The 19,044-nt window shown below is 34.4% G+C and overlaps 2 protein-coding genes and 1 long non-coding RNA gene across 4 annotated transcripts; 2 read left to right on the top strand and 1 right to left on the bottom strand.

Moving 5' to 3' along the window:
• Positions 1–25: 25 nt before the first annotated feature.
• Positions 26–2,317, bottom strand: LOC138402461 (uncharacterized). The gene is made up of 3 exons (XR_011236842.1): positions 1,722–2,317; positions 1,112–1,246; positions 26–162 (listed from the first exon to the last, which is right to left on the bottom strand). It is a non-coding gene; the product is annotated as an uncharacterized lncRNA (long non-coding RNA).
• Positions 2,318–3,058: 741 nt separating this feature from the next.
• LOC117982788 (transcription factor IIIA-like) lies at positions 3,059–10,556 on the top strand. Its single transcript, XM_034969206.2, has 7 exons — positions 3,059–3,432; positions 4,073–4,188; positions 4,438–4,611; positions 5,505–5,656; positions 6,241–6,364; positions 6,813–6,912; positions 9,025–10,556. The coding sequence occupies exons 1-7, from the start codon at positions 3,304–3,306 to the stop codon at positions 9,961–9,963; spliced, it is 1,734 nt and encodes a 577-aa protein (XP_034825097.1). The 5' UTR covers positions 3,059–3,303; the 3' UTR covers positions 9,964–10,556.
• A 2,588-nt stretch (positions 10,557–13,144) lies between these two features.
• Positions 13,145–18,639, top strand: nSMase (neutral sphingomyelinase). Of its 2 annotated transcripts, none has more exons than XM_069499117.1 (7): positions 13,145–13,191; positions 13,648–13,698; positions 13,797–13,970; positions 14,671–14,854; positions 15,885–16,039; positions 16,259–16,445; positions 17,439–18,639. In XM_069499117.1, exons 1-7 carry the CDS (start codon positions 13,160–13,162, stop codon positions 17,886–17,888), a joined length of 1,233 nt encoding a protein of 410 aa, XP_069355218.1. In that variant the 5' UTR covers positions 13,145–13,159; the 3' UTR covers positions 17,889–18,639. The 2 variants fall into 2 exon arrangements, with proteins under 2 accessions (XP_069355218.1, XP_069355219.1); XM_069499118.1 differs by lacking the exon at positions 13,145–13,191 and adding an exon at positions 13,368–13,386.
• The last annotated feature ends 405 nt before the right edge of the window (positions 18,640–19,044 follow it).

The raw sequence follows: 19,044 nt of genomic DNA, 5'->3' as shown, positions 1-19,044 counted from the left end.
ATTTAGTTTTTCAAAAAAAAATCAATCAAATTTATCAAAATATAAAAACTTTATTAAGAATAGACAATAACCATGTTCCAGTTGTAGTTGACGATAAGTGTTCATCTGTATTCTTAAGCTGTGGGCCACATCTCTGCTGAAGACTTGCGCAGCAAGTTTCACCTGTAATGCATAGTTATTTTTTTATAGATAATTATGTTAATAAACTAAATTTGATAATGCAATTTAGATTTAAAGTAGACATTGGGTTTAAAATATAATTAAAGAATTTAAATGAGTAGTTTGGAAATTCATTAGGATTCAAATTTTTGTTCAAAAAATTATCTTTTATGCTCATAATTATACTATCCTAAACCTAATTATCCTAATCCTAATGTTAATATTATAAACTAGCCGATGCCCGCGACTTCGTACGCGTGGATTTAGGTTTTTAAGAATCCTGCGGAAACTCTTCAATTTTCCGGGATAAAAAGTAGCATAGAATGTCCTTCCCCGGGATGCAAGCTATCTCTGTACCAAATTTCGTCAAAATCGGTTGAACGGTTGAGCCGTGAAAAGCTAGCAGACAGACAGACAGACACACTTTCACATTTATAATATTAGTATGGATGTGAAAGTGTGGATGTTTGGATGTTTGTTACTCAATCACACAAAAACAGCTGAACGGATTTGGATGAAATTTGGAATGGAGATAGATTATACCCTGAATTAACATATAGGCTGCTTTTTATCCTGGAAAATCAAAGAGTTCCCGCGGGATTTTGAAAAATGAAAATCCACGCAGTCGCTGGCATCACCTAGTATGCTCATAATTATCTTCGACACTATTGGGCGCCGACCCTGGTTATTGGTACTTCTTGTTTTTATGGTGTCTATGTGATCACGTGAAGAGATTTTTGTAAGCTGAAACTTAAAATTGACCAACAACAGGGTCTACAACCCATAGTTTCAGAGACAGTGCTTTCAAAAACGTGATAACATAGACACCATGAAAACAAGAAGTTTTAGTACCAATAACTCAGGTCTGCGCACCATAGTTTTATTGGATTTTTTCCATGGCAAGGACATTATCACAAAGCTATTGTTACAAAACAAATGTTCAGTTACTTGCCTTCAACTTGTCATATCAATTTGGTTTCACATGCTTGTCTGTTAATTTGGTAGACCATCCAACACCTGCCACACCATCAACAGCAAACAGCTTCTCGATGTAGTCCCACTGACTCCCGATGAGCAAGTCCTTCTTCTGAAAATTATTGTGGAAACATTTGAGTAAATGTGGGACATCATATATATGATATATTTAAGACTCAGTGGTTGAGAGTAATGAGTAATAGAAGTTGTTGGCTCTAAAATAGAGTGCTGATTTAAATCTGGTGACTTCTGTTTGTCAGGAATCGGGATATTTGGCAAGGGATTTACTAAATCTATAGGACTTGAAATAACAGAAGCTTGCTCATTCCTACTTTGTTTGTCTGTTTGTGAAGTCGATGGGATATCGACTATGTTAACATCGAGGGGTTTACCAGTCTGTAAAGGGGATATCTCTAGCAATTTGTCAATTTTAAAATGTACTATACCAGGGTTTTTAGAAGACTGTGTAATATGCAAATTCAGCGTGGGAATTGAATCTTTTGTCAATCTATTATTTACGATATACCGAGGTAAGAAATGGGATTCGCAAATCCTGACATTTTTTAATTGCCTAAGGGAGTACTTACGCAAATATGTACAGTTAATCAACCATGCTTTCCATCTAGTTGTGTCGGTAAAAGGTACGGCGTGTAAATGTAGGGTGCTTTTACACTTAGGTACACTACACTGCCTCATATCAGATAAAAAGGATACTAGGTATTTAGAAACACTAACAATTATTACTAAGCCTAAATTAGGCAGGCAAGTTTAAAGAGCACATCACTATATCTCTCAATTAAAACAAAAACATAAAAAACTGAAAATAGAAATATAAAATGAATATCCTGTTATAACTGCAGCACACTTCAAGGTTTAAACCACGGACCAATAACGTTTAAACTCTCGCAATGGATTAAAGACTAGAAAATTTGAGTTTTTTAGGTTAGGTTATAAAATCTCTCAAAACCGACATGTTTTTATTTCGAAATTCTATGTAATGAAAGCCGATTGGATCTAATCACCGACCAATAAGATTTGAGCAAAAAATATCATAGGTGTGCTGTATGTACATGTGCCTTTAATACTGTGTGAGTGGAGCGAGATAGTCCTGTGGATTTCGAAAGAGGAATAGAAAGTGCGAAAGAAATGGACTGATGCATCTTTTATGGCCCTCAGTTGACAGGGCCTGCCAACCATTTGTCACCACAGACCAATAAAATCACAATCACAAACATCACCATCACAGACACAGATATATGTCAGATTTGCAACTAGCGTGGCCCCTTAGATGAATGATTACCTGGATGGATACTAAGCTCCAAATGTGTGTCAATTCATTTATGTGTGCGTGCGTCATCTTGTCACTGTGTGCACCCATCTACGGTTGGGACACCGAATTTTATAAGGATATCGATATTACAGCTAAATTAATTCTCTATGTTCAGATGACGGAACACTTTCATGAAAAAACAGTAAATCTCTTCGAATATTTTTTGTTTATAAATGCGAAAGTGTATTTGTCCTTCCTTCACGCCCTAGCTATGCGTGGCCCCCTCAGTCCCTCTCGCTCAAGCAGATTTTCTTGCTTGTGAAATGTCATTCCTTCTACACTTCACGTTGTTTGCCAAATACTCACGTAAAGTACATTTTGGCAAACAAAAAAGTGGCCACGGTGATAAGGACAAAACATAATCATTTTGTCACGTTCTAATAAGAGCTTAATGCATTTAGCTATCTCGCTCTAACAGTAAGTGTTACAATAGGGCTACTTCTTTGTTCTGAGCTAAAATATAATCCTACTCCGAAGACTCCGAACCATATACAAAATAATGTACTCTGTGCTCCGAACTTCCGAAGATACTAACCTGCATCAAACACAGAGTAAATCTAATGACAAATCAAACAAACACATGCTTATCATGCATATCCCTATAATCTGTGACACAAAAAGTGGTGGCGATTTACCTACATTATTTAACAAATAAATAATTTAAAAAATTAACTCTGTAAATTCTACATTTACATTAATTAGCTAGGATTGAATGTTACGTTTCTGTATATTATTATTGTAGTGACACCGTATCTCCGCGCAATAAGTCCTGAATAGCATAGTTGGAGATTCTCAGTGGAGATTGTTTGAATTTGATGTCGACCTAAACTTCACTAAAAATGGAAGTTATTGAAGCTCAACTTGTTGAACCCAATAAAAAAATATATGCTTGTCCATTCGAAGGTTGTACTTCAGTGTTTGATAGGCCGTACAGACTAGCGCAACATCGATTGGCCCACGTTAATGTGGTAAGTACTAAACTACCAAGTACCGACCTAGCAGTCAATGTACCGTAATGGGGTCTCCCTTATGTAACTTGTAAAACTACCTACCTAAAGCATTGTTTTAAGCAAACATAATAATTAATGTTTATGTTAAAAATTTAAACTCATAAGAGCTATTTGACTATTGTCTATTTACAAACATAATCAATTATACCATAGGGCTCTGAAAAAATCGCAATTTTCAGAAAAATTGTATTATAATAAACAAATTAAGTAGGTATATATAGAGAATAGACAGTGAACTGGCAACTGGTACTATCTCAATTTCAACAACTTGTTTCCTTCAGCTCCACAAAGTAGTGATAGCATATGCCTGCTAGTATAACTGAAACCTCACTAGTGTAGGTAAGGGTATATGCTTTTTCAAATTTTTGTTCAAGCTAAAAAACTGTCTTGATTTGTGAACCTGTGGTGTATGAAACTGTATAAAGTCAAACCATGAAAAATTTGAAGTAAGACATGTTGATATTCACCATATACCCTCTATATTATTTCTTATAAATTCTTACTACCACCATGATCATCATTATTGCATACCCTCTTTTAAAAGAAATTTGACAGTCATCATGCAATTTTTTTTTAAATCTTAACGTCTTATTTCCAGAAGCCTTTTGTATGTGAAGAACCAAATTGTGAAAAAGCATACACAAGCAAAAGTCACTTGGACCGTCATATCAAAACTGCACACAAAGAAGCTGCTGAAGTGAATGTACTATACTGGTATGTGCTAGTAAATGCATTACCGTACACTGCCGAAAGTAATGTACATAGACTTTTAGGAGATAGCAAATTTGTAGAGCACTATCTCTGTCGTTGAGACCGACAAAACGTCATATAGGTATGAGTGACAGAGACAACGCTCTACAAAGCCAAAATGTCATTTTAAAGGCTGGCCACGTACTGTGCTACTCAACATTTATAAAGGAATTTTTAAACATTTATAAACTACTACACTTTTTATTTTTTTAGCTGTCCAAAATGTATGAAGAAGTATGTGAACCGACAAAACCTAAAGAGGCACATAAAAGTCAGCCATATTGATAACAATAAGCCATTCTGTTGTGCTCTTTGCAGAATATATTTCAAGAAAAAGCACCAATTGAAAGCCCACATGTTTATCCACAATGGCTTGAAACCATTCAGGTATAATTTGCTTGTTCAATTGAGTTTAACCACAAACACTTCAAATCAAATTGGGTACTATTGCATTGTACGTTTTTTGATTGTTAACAGTGGAATTTGTAAGATTTAAATGATGTATGGTGATTAATTAATTACATAATCTTAAAGCTACGCTACAAGAGTTCCAAACGCACCCAGGTCTGAGTAGAGCCCACAACAAACTCAGCCGGGTATTCCTTTCATTATCACCATGTCCCAAAATCACTTAAACTTTATCAAAGCTGTTAGGCCACTTATTCCCAAGCTTTCTTATCATTTAAATAAATCTTTACAGTTTAATAAGATTTTTCATTAAGTTACATTTTATGAAAACTTTGAACTTGTTGAGAGACATCTCCAATATGTCTTCTGGGAAACTTCTTCAAAAGGCTCTATGAATTATGCTGTATTTATTACGATATTTTGTTGTTTTGTTAATTGAGCAAACATCAAACACTCAATTACAAGATACCTTTAATAATAATAAAGGGAGTTTCCATATTCATCCTTAATAGAATCAACACATAGAAGTCACTGTGGAGGGGCTGTGGTCCAAAGAGCAGAGCCGCTATCTCGCGACAGTACACTGAGAAATGTTTCATACAAAATCAAAGTGCCTAATCAATAATTTCCAGGCCTGGTGTCACTCCAGATCCACCACCCTGACTGCTATGTGAATAATTATAGTTAATATTTTATGATTTTAGGCCAAGGTAAATAAATATACCTTTGTGGGTGCATAACTAATTGTCTTTTATAATTTTAGAAAAAAAAAGTTTATTTCCCATTTTAATTCATTCCTTAATTGTTGTTTCAAATATTAATAGGTGTGTGTTATATTTTAATGAATTCTTATCAAAAATGTAATCTTACAGATGTCCAATGTGCGACAGGGACTTTGTTACTCTGTATGAGAAAAAGAAACACATGAGAAACCACAAGACATATGAATGTGAGCATTGTGAAACAAAGTTTACGAGATGGACTGAGTTGATGCATCATAAAAGAGTGGACCATGTATCACCAGGTTAGTTTACAGGATGTATTTTTAATTATCTATCTTTAATTTGAAACAAGACTCTCTGGTGAACTTTGCATTTTAATATTATATCTAGCTTATGCTCCTGACTTCGTCCGCGTGAACTACAAAAATTTATTTCACCCTCTTATGGGTTGAATTTTCAAAAATCCTTTTATTAGCTATTGCCTACGTCAAAACAGCTATCTGCATGCCAAATTTCAGCCCGATCCGTCCAGTAGCCTGTGCTGTGCGTTGATAGATCAGTCAGTCACCTTTTCCTTTTATATATTTAGATAACTATATGGACAGTTAGATTCTGGTTTATTTTTAAGTGAATATAATATTATAATCAAAGCGAAACTTCTTATTGTACGTTACACATAACAGGAGTTAAATGAGAAAAATTGTCTCCATTCCCCCATTCTCATAATTTCCTTGACCTCTGCTTTGTGTGCGAGTCTGACTCACATTTGACCGATTTTTTTAAATTACTGTTAATAATAAGGCAATTTATAGATCATTTTGTATTTCTCATGATGTGGATGTCATGTAGCCTAAGGATATTATCTTTTAAATGTTTTTTTTTTCAGAATATATTTGCCACGATTGTGGAAAAGTGTTCAAAGAGAGAGGACACATCATTCGACACGTCAAAAAGCATATGCCCAACGCACCAGTTAACATATTTTTCTGCCCGTACGATAATTGTCTCAGGTAATCTAAATCCGTACTTATCATATTATGCGAAACATTATTATAAATGCTAAATTATTCTTATCATTTCACAGTCCATCCGTTTAACTTTTTTTGACCTTTATTTGGTATAGAGATTGCTTGCATCTCGAAGACAGACTACTTTTAACGTCTAGACTTAGTCTTTAGGCATCTTCTAAGCAAGCGCGTTTCAACCTGGAACTCATCATTGCTTTTTATTATGCATGTAGATTGCAGATGTCACTAAGCAAGTCTTTAGCTTAATTTATTGTTTATTGTAGTTCTATAGTACGCAACAGGGTGAGGCGACACACACCCCCCTTGCGCTAACCCGATGCAGGCGAGCGCGGGTGACGTGCTGGTGTGCGGGGCGTCCCCCCGCGTCATACCACGATTGCCATCTTGACCTGTCGCGGACTATAAATTACATTTAAAATATTCATTTCAGACACTACTCTCGCAACAGTAATCTAAAACAGCATATTTTGGTCAAACATGAAGGGCTGACATTCGACTGTTCACTTTGTGGAGCCAAATTATCTACAAAGGTAATATATACTTACCAATTCATTTTACAGATTTTAATTAATTTCTGGACGGAATTTAATTTCATAAATCCTGTCAGTAAGAGAAATTCACGGAACAATTTAACGTAAAGAATGTACAGTATGCGGCAGAAAGTAATGTACATCAACATTTAGACGGAGATAGCAGATTTGTAGAGTGTTGACCCTGTCATTGAGACCGACAAAACGTCATATAGGTATGAGTGACAGAGACAACGCTCTACAAAGCCGAAATGACATTCTAAAGGCTGATGTACATTACTTTCTGCTGCATACTGTAGCTGTATGTTAATATGGAAAGTGTTTTGTAAATAATAGGTATCATGGCTAAGGCGCTAAGGTACTTATATACCTATAATCTATATACTATAAAAAAGGTTAAATCTTCCTTTGTTTATTTGTCTCTTATGCGTATCTAAACTCATTCATCCGAATGCGATGCTTTGTACAGTTGTTATTGGGACTTTGGGAAGGTTTCTAGCGTAGTACCGGCAACGTACAATAGATAGCGTGCGAATCGTTCATACAAAGAGATATTGCCACACAAGCCAGCATAAGCTAGTGAACCACAAAATCAAAACTACAAGTAATAATTCAATTTTTCCTATTGTCAGCATCTGTTTTTTTAAGATTTCGTATCGCGAAATAAAAATTTAAGCTGATAGCGTAAACTATGTATATTTAATAATTTTTCCACTAGAATAATTTATTGTTATAAATATTTACAGTAACCGGCTAGAAATATTGTACATCGGCCTTTAGAATGAGAATACGAGTTTGTAGCGCATTGTCTCTGTCATTCATCCCTATATGACGTTTTGTCTGTCTTGACGACAGAGACAACGTTTTAAGTAACCGCTATGTCTTTCTAAAGGTCGATGTAAAATATTTTTTGCCGCGTATAGTAGTTTATTCAATTTTTCTATAATATTATCATATTTATAGTGTGGGAGTATGCAGTGCCTTTTCCCATATAAGTGCACGCTACTCGGTATACACTGAATAGCAAAACAGAATCCGTGAACTTGATTTTTTTTAATTTGTCATTTAATATCGGCCACGATAGTCGTTTATTTTCTTTTAGGTAAAACTAGCCGAACACATAAAAAGCCACAGTCGAACTGAAATAGTTTTAAAAACTTACAAAACTTTTGAGAACGGTCGGCATAAAAGACAAGACGCTGGGGAGTTAAAGTACGAAACCGCGAAGAAATTGGCGGGAATCGTAACTGAGAAGAATCTAGAAGGTATTCACCGTGACAGATTCTAACTAAAAAGTTGATACCAGTTATCCTTGAAAGGATTGTTTATACAATTTTTTCCACTATTTTAAAACTGAACGATACGTTCTTAACATTTTCCATTATATATTTTTGGATCATGTTTGATTTTAATCCAAAAACAATGTCACATTCTTATTTTCTTCATGATAGTTTGAACTTTTTTCTGCTATGAGCTTAAGAAAAACAAAATGTAATCTTAAAAACTTGTTAATTTTATCAGTTTGGTTTTGTTGGGTGGCTAAAAATAATTAGTTACTTAACTAGATTATGTTGATGTTCTATGATAGATCGAGATTTGATGAGGATATAAATATCTATGGGCCTAAATGAAACATTTTGGTGTTTGTTAGTTTTTTCGGGTTGGTATGCGATCATACAGTATAGGCTTGCTCTGGGCTGCAACTTAATTGCTTAAAATACACGTAACTCCGAAAAGTTATAGGTGCGTGTCCGGCATCGAACTCCGGACGCCACTATCAAATGGAGGTAAACTTAACATAATAATTCAAGCGCCAAATTACAGTAGCCGGCAAGAAATATTGTACACCGCCTTTTCGAGATTTCGGCTTTGTAGAGCTTTGTCTTTGTCACTCATACCTATGTAACGTTTTGTCGGTCTCAACGACAGAAACAACGTTTTACGAAACCGCTATCTCTTTCTAAAGGTCGATGTACAATATTTCTTGCCAGCTACTGTATATTTTTTATATTTCATCTGATAATTATTATTTTAACATTTCCCAAAAGCTCCAAAAAAAAATTCGCTGACGAAAGAAGCTGTTATTTTAAATACTTTTTGTATTATTTCTAGGCAAAGTTAAATGAACACGTCGATCGTCACAATCGGCCAGAGTTACCTGTTAAAGTTCCTAAAACTCTGGAAACTGGTCGAAAGAAAAGAAAAGATGCTGGAACAATAAGATACGAAACTGCAATGAGGTTAGCTGGTATTGTCAAACAGAAAATAGAAGAAGGCATAACTAGACTTTACTCTGAAAGTATGAATTACCAAGAAAACTTACAAAATTGTACCAATAACGCAAGTCCTTGTATTGAAAATGGTGATTTTAGACAACAAATTAAAAATCATAATGATGAGGAAAGCGCAGTTTCCCTAGATGATGTAAATAGGGAACCTAAGGAACCAAACCTAAGTATCGAAATAAAAATTGAAGCTAACTCCAATGAAAGTACAGAATTACAAAACAACGTTGAACATACCAGTTCTAAACCACCTGAAAATTTTCAACATATAAATGAAAGCAGTACATTATCTAGTCGCCAAAATGAAGGTATAGGTGTTCAAAGGAAACTTAATATTAATCAACCAACTAGTCTTATAGAAATTCTAAACCGACCAATCATAAGAATAGATCGCAGTGCACCAGCAAGTACTTCTTACCAAGTATCCAACAATACTATAGATATTCAAGTAAAAATTGAAGCTGATAACAGCAATGAAAGATACGATAGGGATTTTGAAGAAAATAAGTCTGAGTCTTCAAATGTGACAAATGAATCTATAAAGTCAGAACAGGCTGGCACATCCAACCAACAAATAACGGAAATTCCTATCAAAGTAGAACATAAAACAAAGGAACATAGTAATATAAATAAAAATGATTTGCAATCAAATCTTCAAAATGGTGCATTGAATTACCTCAATATGCAGTCTTCTGCCACCAACAATGCACTATCTAGTTTACTGCAACTATACTGGAAAACCATTTTGAATCATCAAGACGTCTAGAACTTGCTTGTCAAATTACTTATTTAGAATTACTTATTTTAAATATATTTAGATTCAAATCTATCCATTTAAGAAATGTATATCGTATAATATAATTACTAAAGTGAAAAAATATCTACATATTTACTGTTTTTTATTTATTTAAGTAAGTATTATTATTGTATTATGCATTATGTTATCAAATTGATTTATCACATAGAAATGATATAGGATGTATATCATCCTATATAATTTTTAGTCTTATTGAATATTTTCCAACCAAGTTGATCAAACTTGAGTATTTTCTAGCAGCAAGTTGCAATTTGTATTAAAAATTATACAATAGTGTAAAAACATTACATTTTAGCTGCAATGCAAACAAAGTTCTCAACATGTTTTGTTGCGTCAGTGCAAACCCACGGTTACATTGACCGGCAAACGTTTTAAACAAACAAACAAACATATATATACTGACTAGCTTATGCTCGCGACTTCCTCCGCGTGGACTACAAAAATTTCACACCCCTATTTCACCCCCCCTAGGGGTAGAATTTTTAGAAATCCTTAGCGGATGCCTACGTTATAATAGCTATCTGCATGCAGTCAGTCAGTCAGTTACCTTTTCCTTTTATATATTTAGATACACACAACACTTCGCTTCGCGCAGTCTTGTTGAAATGACCTTGACTGCGCAGTAGTTGACTTTTAGGTCACTGGTGAACTGGCCGCGAGGGGATTTCTACCGCGTGGTTGTACGCGATTGGTTGATCAGTGTCCCGCACTACGCTAAGTCGCCAACTCTCCCCCACAGCGCTAGATGTTTGCCGGTCACTGAACTTTACATATCCAAGCTAGATCCTAAATGCTAGAAGGTTCCATGATTTGTTATGTTATTTAGTTGAAATCTAAACGCGTCTAGATCCTCACGCGCGATTTTAACTTTTTCTTAAAATCTTTGACACAAAAAGTTAAAATGGCGCGTGAGGAGTTAAATTTTACGCGTTATACCATAATAATTCTTCTCGTCTTGTACACTTAGCATATCTAGATGAGCGTAGTAATATTATAATTTATAATGAAAAACTGCGTCCACACAAAAAAAATGCTATGAAATTCTGTTTGACGAAAATTATTCTATTGAAGCATTTTTGTAATTTCGCAGTTGCAGCAAAAATATTTACACCGTATGCATCGTTCTACAGACGGCACTTATTAGTGTGGACGTGACTAGCATTTAGCAATTTAAGGCAAACTAATCTTTTGAGTTATTTAAAAAATATAAAACGTTAAATACCTACAAAATAATAATATTGTTTCATTCAATAAATTAATTATTAGTACCTATAATTTGCGACACTGTTGGACAGTGGACATCAGACAGTCCTCCCGAAAGTGTGCCATCGCCCACTGCCCTAATATAATCCTACCGTATGTCACTGCCCACCACGGCCGCGGTTCCTTTTGTATTATTATAGTCTTTGTTTTGTACTGATACAAAACGCTAAGCGCGCGCCCCACCGAGCGTACCGGAAATTAAAATTGACACTTGTGTCAAAATGATCGTTGTGTTGACAAAATGTCTCGTCATTCCATTCCAAGTACGCTCTACAATACTGCTAACAGTGCGACAAGGCTATCTTGGCGCGTGGTGAAAATCGGAACTATCGCTGCCGTCAAGTGTCCCCTTTGTTCATGTATGAATACCAACGGGGCGATTGTCTAAAACCTGCATCAATCATTATTACAATCTCAATTGTTCTAATTGGCTGAATTTGTGCGATTCTTGTTACAACAATGCATTGTGGCCAATAGTGAGCGAGCATTAACCAATCAGAAATGATTGCGATCGTGACATTGTAGCTGTCAAACAACCGCGGTAGGGCCACTAGTATCTCTAGTAATCAAAGAAGTTGGAAGTACTACTACTAGTAATATACCTAGTAGATAATCTATGGTTCTGATTTTCGCCACGCGCCAAGATAGCCTTGTCGCAATGTAGTTTATACCATGTTTATACTCTTGGATTAGGTTAAGACGACAGTTGACGTTGACAATAACCTAAAAATATTTGACACTGACAAGTGTCAGTTGGAGGCTGGAGTTGTGGCAGTGTTTCCACTTTTTGGAAATTTGCCCTATTTTAGAGGAAAGCGAATATTTTTTACTTTTTTTAATGTTGACAGAGATTTGGGGTAAACTTCAGGTATCACCATTCGTTCTAACTTTTAATTATGTGCCATAATTAAAAGAAATTTGATTTAGGGTAGTTACCTACTTACAAAACGAGCGTAGGACGTATGTATGTGTCCGACGTGGCCGTGGGCCTGGGACCTGCCGCGTGCTATCTTTGTGTAGTTCATTGTTTCAATATTATTATTACTGAGTGAGATTTAACTTCAAATTATTATACGCTTTATAATGTATAGCTGATCCCCGCGGCTTCGCCCGCGTAGATTTAGGTTTTTAAAGATCCCGTATAGCCTATGTCACTCAGGAATAATGTAGCTTTCTACTGGTGAAAGAATTTTTAAAATCGGTTCAGTAGTTCTAAAGATTACCCCCTACAAACAAACTTAACGACATTACCTCTTTATATAATACTAGCTGATCCCCGCGGCTTCGCCCGCGTAGATTTAGGTTTTTAAAGATCCCGTATAGCCTATGTCACTCAGGAATAATGTAGCTTTCTACTGGTGAAAGAATTTTTGAAATCGGTTCAGTAGTTCTAAAGATTACCCCCTACAAACAAACTTAACGACATTACCTCTTTATATAATATACAACGGGCCGTGCAGCAGAAATCGTAATATTTTAATTTCGCCATAACTTCAAAACCAAACGTCCAATTTTAATCATTCAAAGACCAAATATTATCTCCATAAACTGTTCTTAGTGATGAAATCATTTATTTTGATAAGGATTAATAGCATGAGTAAAATAAACGCGTTTAAATGTAGTCCAAAAAAAATTCAAGATTTTTAAATTAAAAAATGGTTGCTGTGCCTCACTCGACATAGATGGGTATAGTGTGTCGCGGACTTTTTTGTAGATATTTATAAGATCTACAATTAATTAGAACATTTTATGGTTCTATCTTTTATAGTTTAGGCAGCGTACGCAAAATAAGTAACTTTTCTGGTTGATTTTTTACACCTTGTGTCCGAAAAACCCAAATATCTTACGGAACCCTATTTTTTTCCAAAATAAAATATAGCCTATGTTACTCGTGGATAATGTAGCTTTCGAATGGTGAAAGAATTTTTAAAATCGGTCCAGTAGTTTTTGAGCCTATTCAGTACAAACAAACAAACAAACAAACAAAGTTTTCCTCTTTATAATATTAGTGTAGATTGCTGTGTTTGCCCCACAGAGTACTTTTGTTTGCCCTGATATTTTTTTTTTATTTGGGTAAAACTAAAAGTGGAAGCACTGCGGTCTCTACAAGTACCTAACTTCAAAAAATTCCGCGAGGCTATCACCAAATTCCTACAATAAATAAAAAATAAAATGTTTGATTAGGAACTTCATAATTACTATTATAAATAATATATATATTCGTTAATATTAAGATCGTTATCGTTAATATTAACATCTTTAACGTACACTGTACAGCTAAGTTATTTTTTGATAGGGCCAAATGTTTATGCAGAAAGTCTTGACGTGTAAAATGGTGTTTTATTGTTAATTTATTAATTAATTTTTTAGCCGTAGGTGTAAAATGGAGTTAACATTGAATGTATTTACATTGAACTGCTGGTAAATATTCTACACTTCTTTCAATTAAGGAAATCATACATATTATATTACATTTACATATTTATCGTATTAATTAAATTAATATTTGATGTCTTTAGGGGTATTCCAGTTGTTTCAAAGAATCGAAAAGAGAGAATAGAGGCGATCGCAGACTATTTATCAAAAGCTGCTCACAATATTGTTTGCCTTCAAGAGGTTTGGAGTGAAAAGGACTATTTATATTTGAAAGAGCATCTACGAATTAATCTTCCGTATTCACATTATTTTTACAGGTAGGTAAGGTATTACTTATTTAAAAAAAAAAAAATATGTAAATTGAGACTTAACTAATGTATTCCTTTAATATTAATTAAATCAGTGTTAATTTTTTTAAGAATAGCCTTGGTCTTAAGTCCTTAATCTACTAAACTCAATAACTAGCAGCAAAATTGGCAGCGCACGTGTGTAACATGTTTGCTTTTCACTTGACATTGTATGAGAAAGTTGAGAGGCACGATGATTTTCACTGAAATCAAGCGCGCGAAAAGGGTTTAGGAAAAGTATTTTTGAGAAAAAACTGCTGAATTTATGTTTGCAAAGTAAAGTTATTTCTACTAATGAATAAATAAACAACGTCTAATGATAAATTGTTTTAGAATTTTCGTATCCCTAATCTTATTTATTTACGCCCAAAGTTGTCATTAATTTAGTGTTAAAATAGGAATCTTTTGAGCCTCGTAACTTTTAAATCAATATTTTTTTCTATATTGTATATATCAATAAACCTAGATAATGACGAGATAAATCGATATAATTCTTAGTTTTGTGCGTACAATATCGAATATTGTTGTATTTTCCCTCCTACGTTTGTATGGAGAAAGCACCGAACTGAGCTACCTTAAGTATCTACTGTACAACTTTAAAACAATTTTACTTTTATTTTCTTTCCTTTCATATTTTTATTTTAATCAATACAAACCATTTCCATTTTAGTGGTGTTCTTGGTTCTGGCCTATGTGTATTTTCAAAATGGCTGATTCAAGACGTATTCTTTCACCAGTGGCCGCTTAATGGCTATATACATAAGATACATCATGGGGATTGGTTTGGCGGCAAAGGCATTGGACTGTGCAGGATCAAATGCAAAGATAGACTGATTAATGTGTACTGTACTCATGTAAGTATTGTTTGGAGAAAATTATGTTTTATAGGGTTTCCTGTAAGTACTATGAAATCATTAGTTTCATTTATTCCATCAGCCCAATCTTTCTATGTGTATGAATCTTTCACTGCCAAATCATTTTTTTCTGCAAAGCAAAGATGGATTTCGCAACACACAAAGAGCTACAGAAAACTTGAGAGCCTCAATAGCTCAACCGGTATAGGAGTGGACTGAAAACCGAAAGGTCGACGGTTCAAATCCCGCCCGTTGCACTATTGTCGTACCTACTCCTAGCACAAGCCTGACGCTTAATTGGAGAGGAAAGGGGAATATTAGTCATTTAATATGGCTAATATTCTTTTAAAAAAAAATAAAAAATAAAAAAAAAAAAAAAAAAAAAAAAAAAAAAAAAAAAAAAAAAAAAAAAAAAAAAAAACTTTCCATTACAGCTCTCAGGTTGAGATCTATAAGGCGCACTTTGACTTTGCTCAGATTTAAGACACTGTTAAAACGAGACAACGTTATATCGCTGGCATACACCTGTCTCGTTTTGACTGAAACTTAAGTCTGAGCGAAGTCAAAGTGCATTCTATAGATTCCAGCCTTAGTTGTAGTTCATTTAACATTTTGAAGCTTGTTTAGGAGCAGCACTGCAATCGCATGCAGTGTTTCTTTCTAGTGTGACATCTCATGCTCTATTGTGTCTTGTGCTTTATATTTTCAGAAGTTTTGAAATAAACAATTTTTTTTATCTTTCAAATCAATATAAAGCTTAGTGTGTAAAAATTACAACAATAAGACCTAAAGTACTGGCCTGCCGTTTAACTGAGGGTTTCTGAGGTAGCTCAGTGCAGTGTCGGACTGTAGACGATGCACAATAACCTTAGAAATCATCCCAATGAACAACAATCTCAATGAACATCTCAATGAAAGTAGACAACTCCAATAAATCGTAGGAATTAAGTCAGTTTCTAGTACCACATATACCATTAAAATATGTGGCTGTAATACTTTCATATTCTTGATTTTTGTATCAACATTTTAGCTACATGCAGAATACAATGTAGATGACATATACTTAGCCCATAGAGTCTTACAAGCATATTCCACTGCAGAGTTTGTCAACCTGACCACACCACCAGCAGATGTCTCCATATTAGCTGGAGACCTCAATACTGCTCCTGGGGACATAACTTTCAGGTAATAACTTTAAATCACTTTGTAAGTACCTACTAATAAAATTCTACTAACGAAATTGGTGGAATCGTCTAGTTTTAAGTATTTTGCGATTCTCCAAATTATCGTATTACATGAAGTCTTTTTATTCAGCTTTTATGTTCGAGGATCTTCAAAGTTCAAATCTTTGTACTCAGTTAAAAATATTTAGATAAAATACTTATTTAATTTTCACTTTCACAGATTGATATCCGAGCTACCATCGTTAGTGGATCCATGTATTCTAAGCCGTTGTAAGGATGAAGCGGTTAAGCCCGCGGGAACCTGTGATAATATCAATAACAGTTACTCTGATCCTAAACTAGTCAAAACATGTCCAGAGGGGAAGAGAATAGATCACATTCTGTTCAATGTGCATCCAACATTAGAGGTAATATTTTGTTCTTCATAATATAACTTTTATACTAATTGCAAATTTACTTCGAAACATCATTAGATACTTATGATGCAAAAGATTTGTGATGCTGAAATCGATTATTGCTGAACACCTTCAAAAATGATTTTCTATACTAATATTATAAAGAAGTAAAGTTTGTAAGTTTAATTGTAGAGGGTAATCTCTGAACCGATTTTGAAGTTTTTTTCACCAGTAGAAAGCTACATTATTCCTGAGTAACATTCATAGGCTATATTTTATTTTCAAATAATTAAAGGTCCCTACGAAAATTTTAATAAGCTACCCGTGTGAAGCAGAGGCGGTCGCTAGTATATTCATAAAATTCGATGCGTACATATGTATTTTTTTATAATCAATTAGATAATGCCCTTCGTCCGCGTGGATTTTGGGTTTTAAAAAATTTAGAGGGAACTCTTTGATTATTCGGGATTGAAAGTAGCCTATGTATGGATGTTCCCGATCCTAAGTATGCTCATGCAAAAACTCACGTCAATCTGTAGCTCTGTTGCATTGTAATTGGAGGATAAATCTATGAAAAATAGCATGCTATCCCACGGAAACTGTTTGTTTCGCGGGGTGAAAAGTAGCCTGTGTCCTCCAGGTCCTCAACTGTACCCATGCAAAAATCACATAGATACATCGCTTTATTGCGGCGTGATCGACGGAAATACCAACAAGTAAACACACTTTCGCATTTATAATATTACTAGCTCATAACATAAAATAAAATAAAATACCGCGTGGATTTAGGTTTTAAGAATCCCTTGGGAACTCTTCGATTTTCTGGGATAAAAAGTAGCCTATGTCACTTCAGGTCTTTCTATACCCATGCAAAAAATCACGTCGATCCGTTGCTCCGACGTGATTGAAGGAGAGACCAACAGATAAACACACTCGTATTTATAATATGGGTAGTGATTAGAAGAGATAAATCACCAATTAATTTTATCAAAATTAAATTTTCAGGCTGATGTGGTGAACTTCGGGAATCCTTTAGAAGACAGGGTGCCTGGAAAAGCATTCTCCTACTCGGACCATAACGCTGTCACCTTAGAACTCAAAATAAAATTTACAGAAAAATTGAAACAAAGACAGCAAAGTGCCGAAGAACGCTTCCGAGAGACAATTGATGAAGCTATACAAATCTGCAAAGAAGCCACCATAACTTTAACAAGAACAAAACAACTGTTTCTGACAACCGGCACTCTTATATTCATTTTTCTATTGGGCTCTGTTAGCTTTTGGCCGAATAACATAATAGGTGATGTATTAAAAATAATAATGACGGGAATATGCATGTATTACATTACTATGGGGACTTTGTGGAACAAAATTGAAATGAACAGTCTCAAAGCTGGATTATCTGCAATGGAAAATTTCAAAACAAGCAGAAGGGATGTAAAGTGGTTCGATTGATTCAAATAGAAAGCAAATGGAAACTAATAGTTTTTCGTATCGCTGATTTTGATTACATTATTATTATTTATGTACTTTGAATGCAAGAAAATAATTCGAAGTGTACTTATCAGTATTTTTATACGTAACTTAATAAACACCATATCAACTTAAGCTGTATGTCTATAGTTAATATGAGATTATGATCACTGTTATTATTATAATATATCTTTAATTTTTATTTATAAAAAATACTATGACAGAGAATATACACATTCCCAGTAATCATTAAAAAGTAGTAAGTAACTTACTAATCATAAAATATGCAATTTATTCCGTATTTTTATAAAACTATTATGTAGTTTATAAATGTAGACATTAAAATGTTCAAAAATTATGTAGCTCAGAAATTATTATGCAATCAAATGTGATATAATTCTAAAAGCCATTTTCATGTACGTATAGCTTATTTTAAAATAGGTATACAAGTAGATATAATATCGCCTAGAGGAATCTAGCTATGTTTTTCAAAATATAAACTAAAGGTGAGACAACATTATTATGAGTCATGACTCAAAACAATTAAATCATGTTATTTTGATGAATCTTTGAATGTTCAAAGAAAAAACGATAGTACCTATATAAGAATCAGTTTAAAATTTTACATAACTAAGTTAAGACATATTTGTGTGTAATACAATCGTTGAAAAATATATTATTGTAATGATCATACTGAATTTAAATTGAGTATAAAATAAAATGCCAAACTTAATGTGGTGTTTCATTCCAATTTTTGGAAGGTTTCCAACTTTATTATTCCTGAGAAAATTAGTTTTCCCACAAGGAGGAATACCTAGGTATAATACGAGACCGGTCGAGATGGCAATCGGAGTATGAGGTGAGGGGATGCCCCACACTTCACCCGCACCGGGTTAGCGTGGGAGCTGTGCGGGGCGTCCCCATGTCGATCGGCATCTCGGACTATACGTGTGCAAGTCCGACTCGCACTTGACCGGTTTTTAATTTCACCAAGAAGTTTCGATGGCTCATCGGGCGGCAAGCTGCAACGCGCGTGGCTACACTGTTTCCGATAGCAACTTAAACTCTGCTTTATTTTCATTAACATCGCAATGCTTTGTTTCACCCCCGCTATGCCAAAGTAAATAAAGCTGACTTT

This window comes from Maniola hyperantus, chromosome 6 (genome assembly GCF_902806685.2).
Source record: "Maniola hyperantus chromosome 6, iAphHyp1.2, whole genome shotgun sequence".
NCBI classification, from domain to species: Eukaryota; Metazoa; Arthropoda; class Insecta; order Lepidoptera; family Nymphalidae; genus Maniola; species Maniola hyperantus.
The sequence above is the reverse complement of the archived record's forward strand: the minus strand, read 5'-3'. Positions and strand labels throughout refer to the sequence as shown.

Bases quoted from the DNA above. Each gene is read 5' to 3' on its own strand.
- LOC117982788 (XM_034969206.2), top strand. From the start codon at position 3,304: ATGGAAGTTATTGAAGCTCAACTTGTTGAACCCAATAAAAAAATATAT. The intron at 4,189-4,437 runs GTATGTGCTAGT...TTATTTTTTTAG, and splicing joins GAAGTGAATGTACTATACTG to CTGTCCAAAATGTATGAAGA. The intron at 6,913-9,024 runs GTAATATATACT...TATTATTTCTAG, and splicing joins GAGCCAAATTATCTACAAAG to GCAAAGTTAAATGAACACGT.
- nSMase (XM_069499117.1), top strand. From the start codon at position 13,160: ATGTTACTCGTGGATAATGTAGCTTTCGAATG. The intron at 13,699-13,796 runs GTAAATATTCTA...TGATGTCTTTAG, and splicing joins GTATTTACATTGAACTGCTG to GGGTATTCCAGTTGTTTCAA. The intron at 16,040-16,258 runs GTAATAACTTTA...TCACTTTCACAG, and splicing joins CCTGGGGACATAACTTTCAG to ATTGATATCCGAGCTACCAT.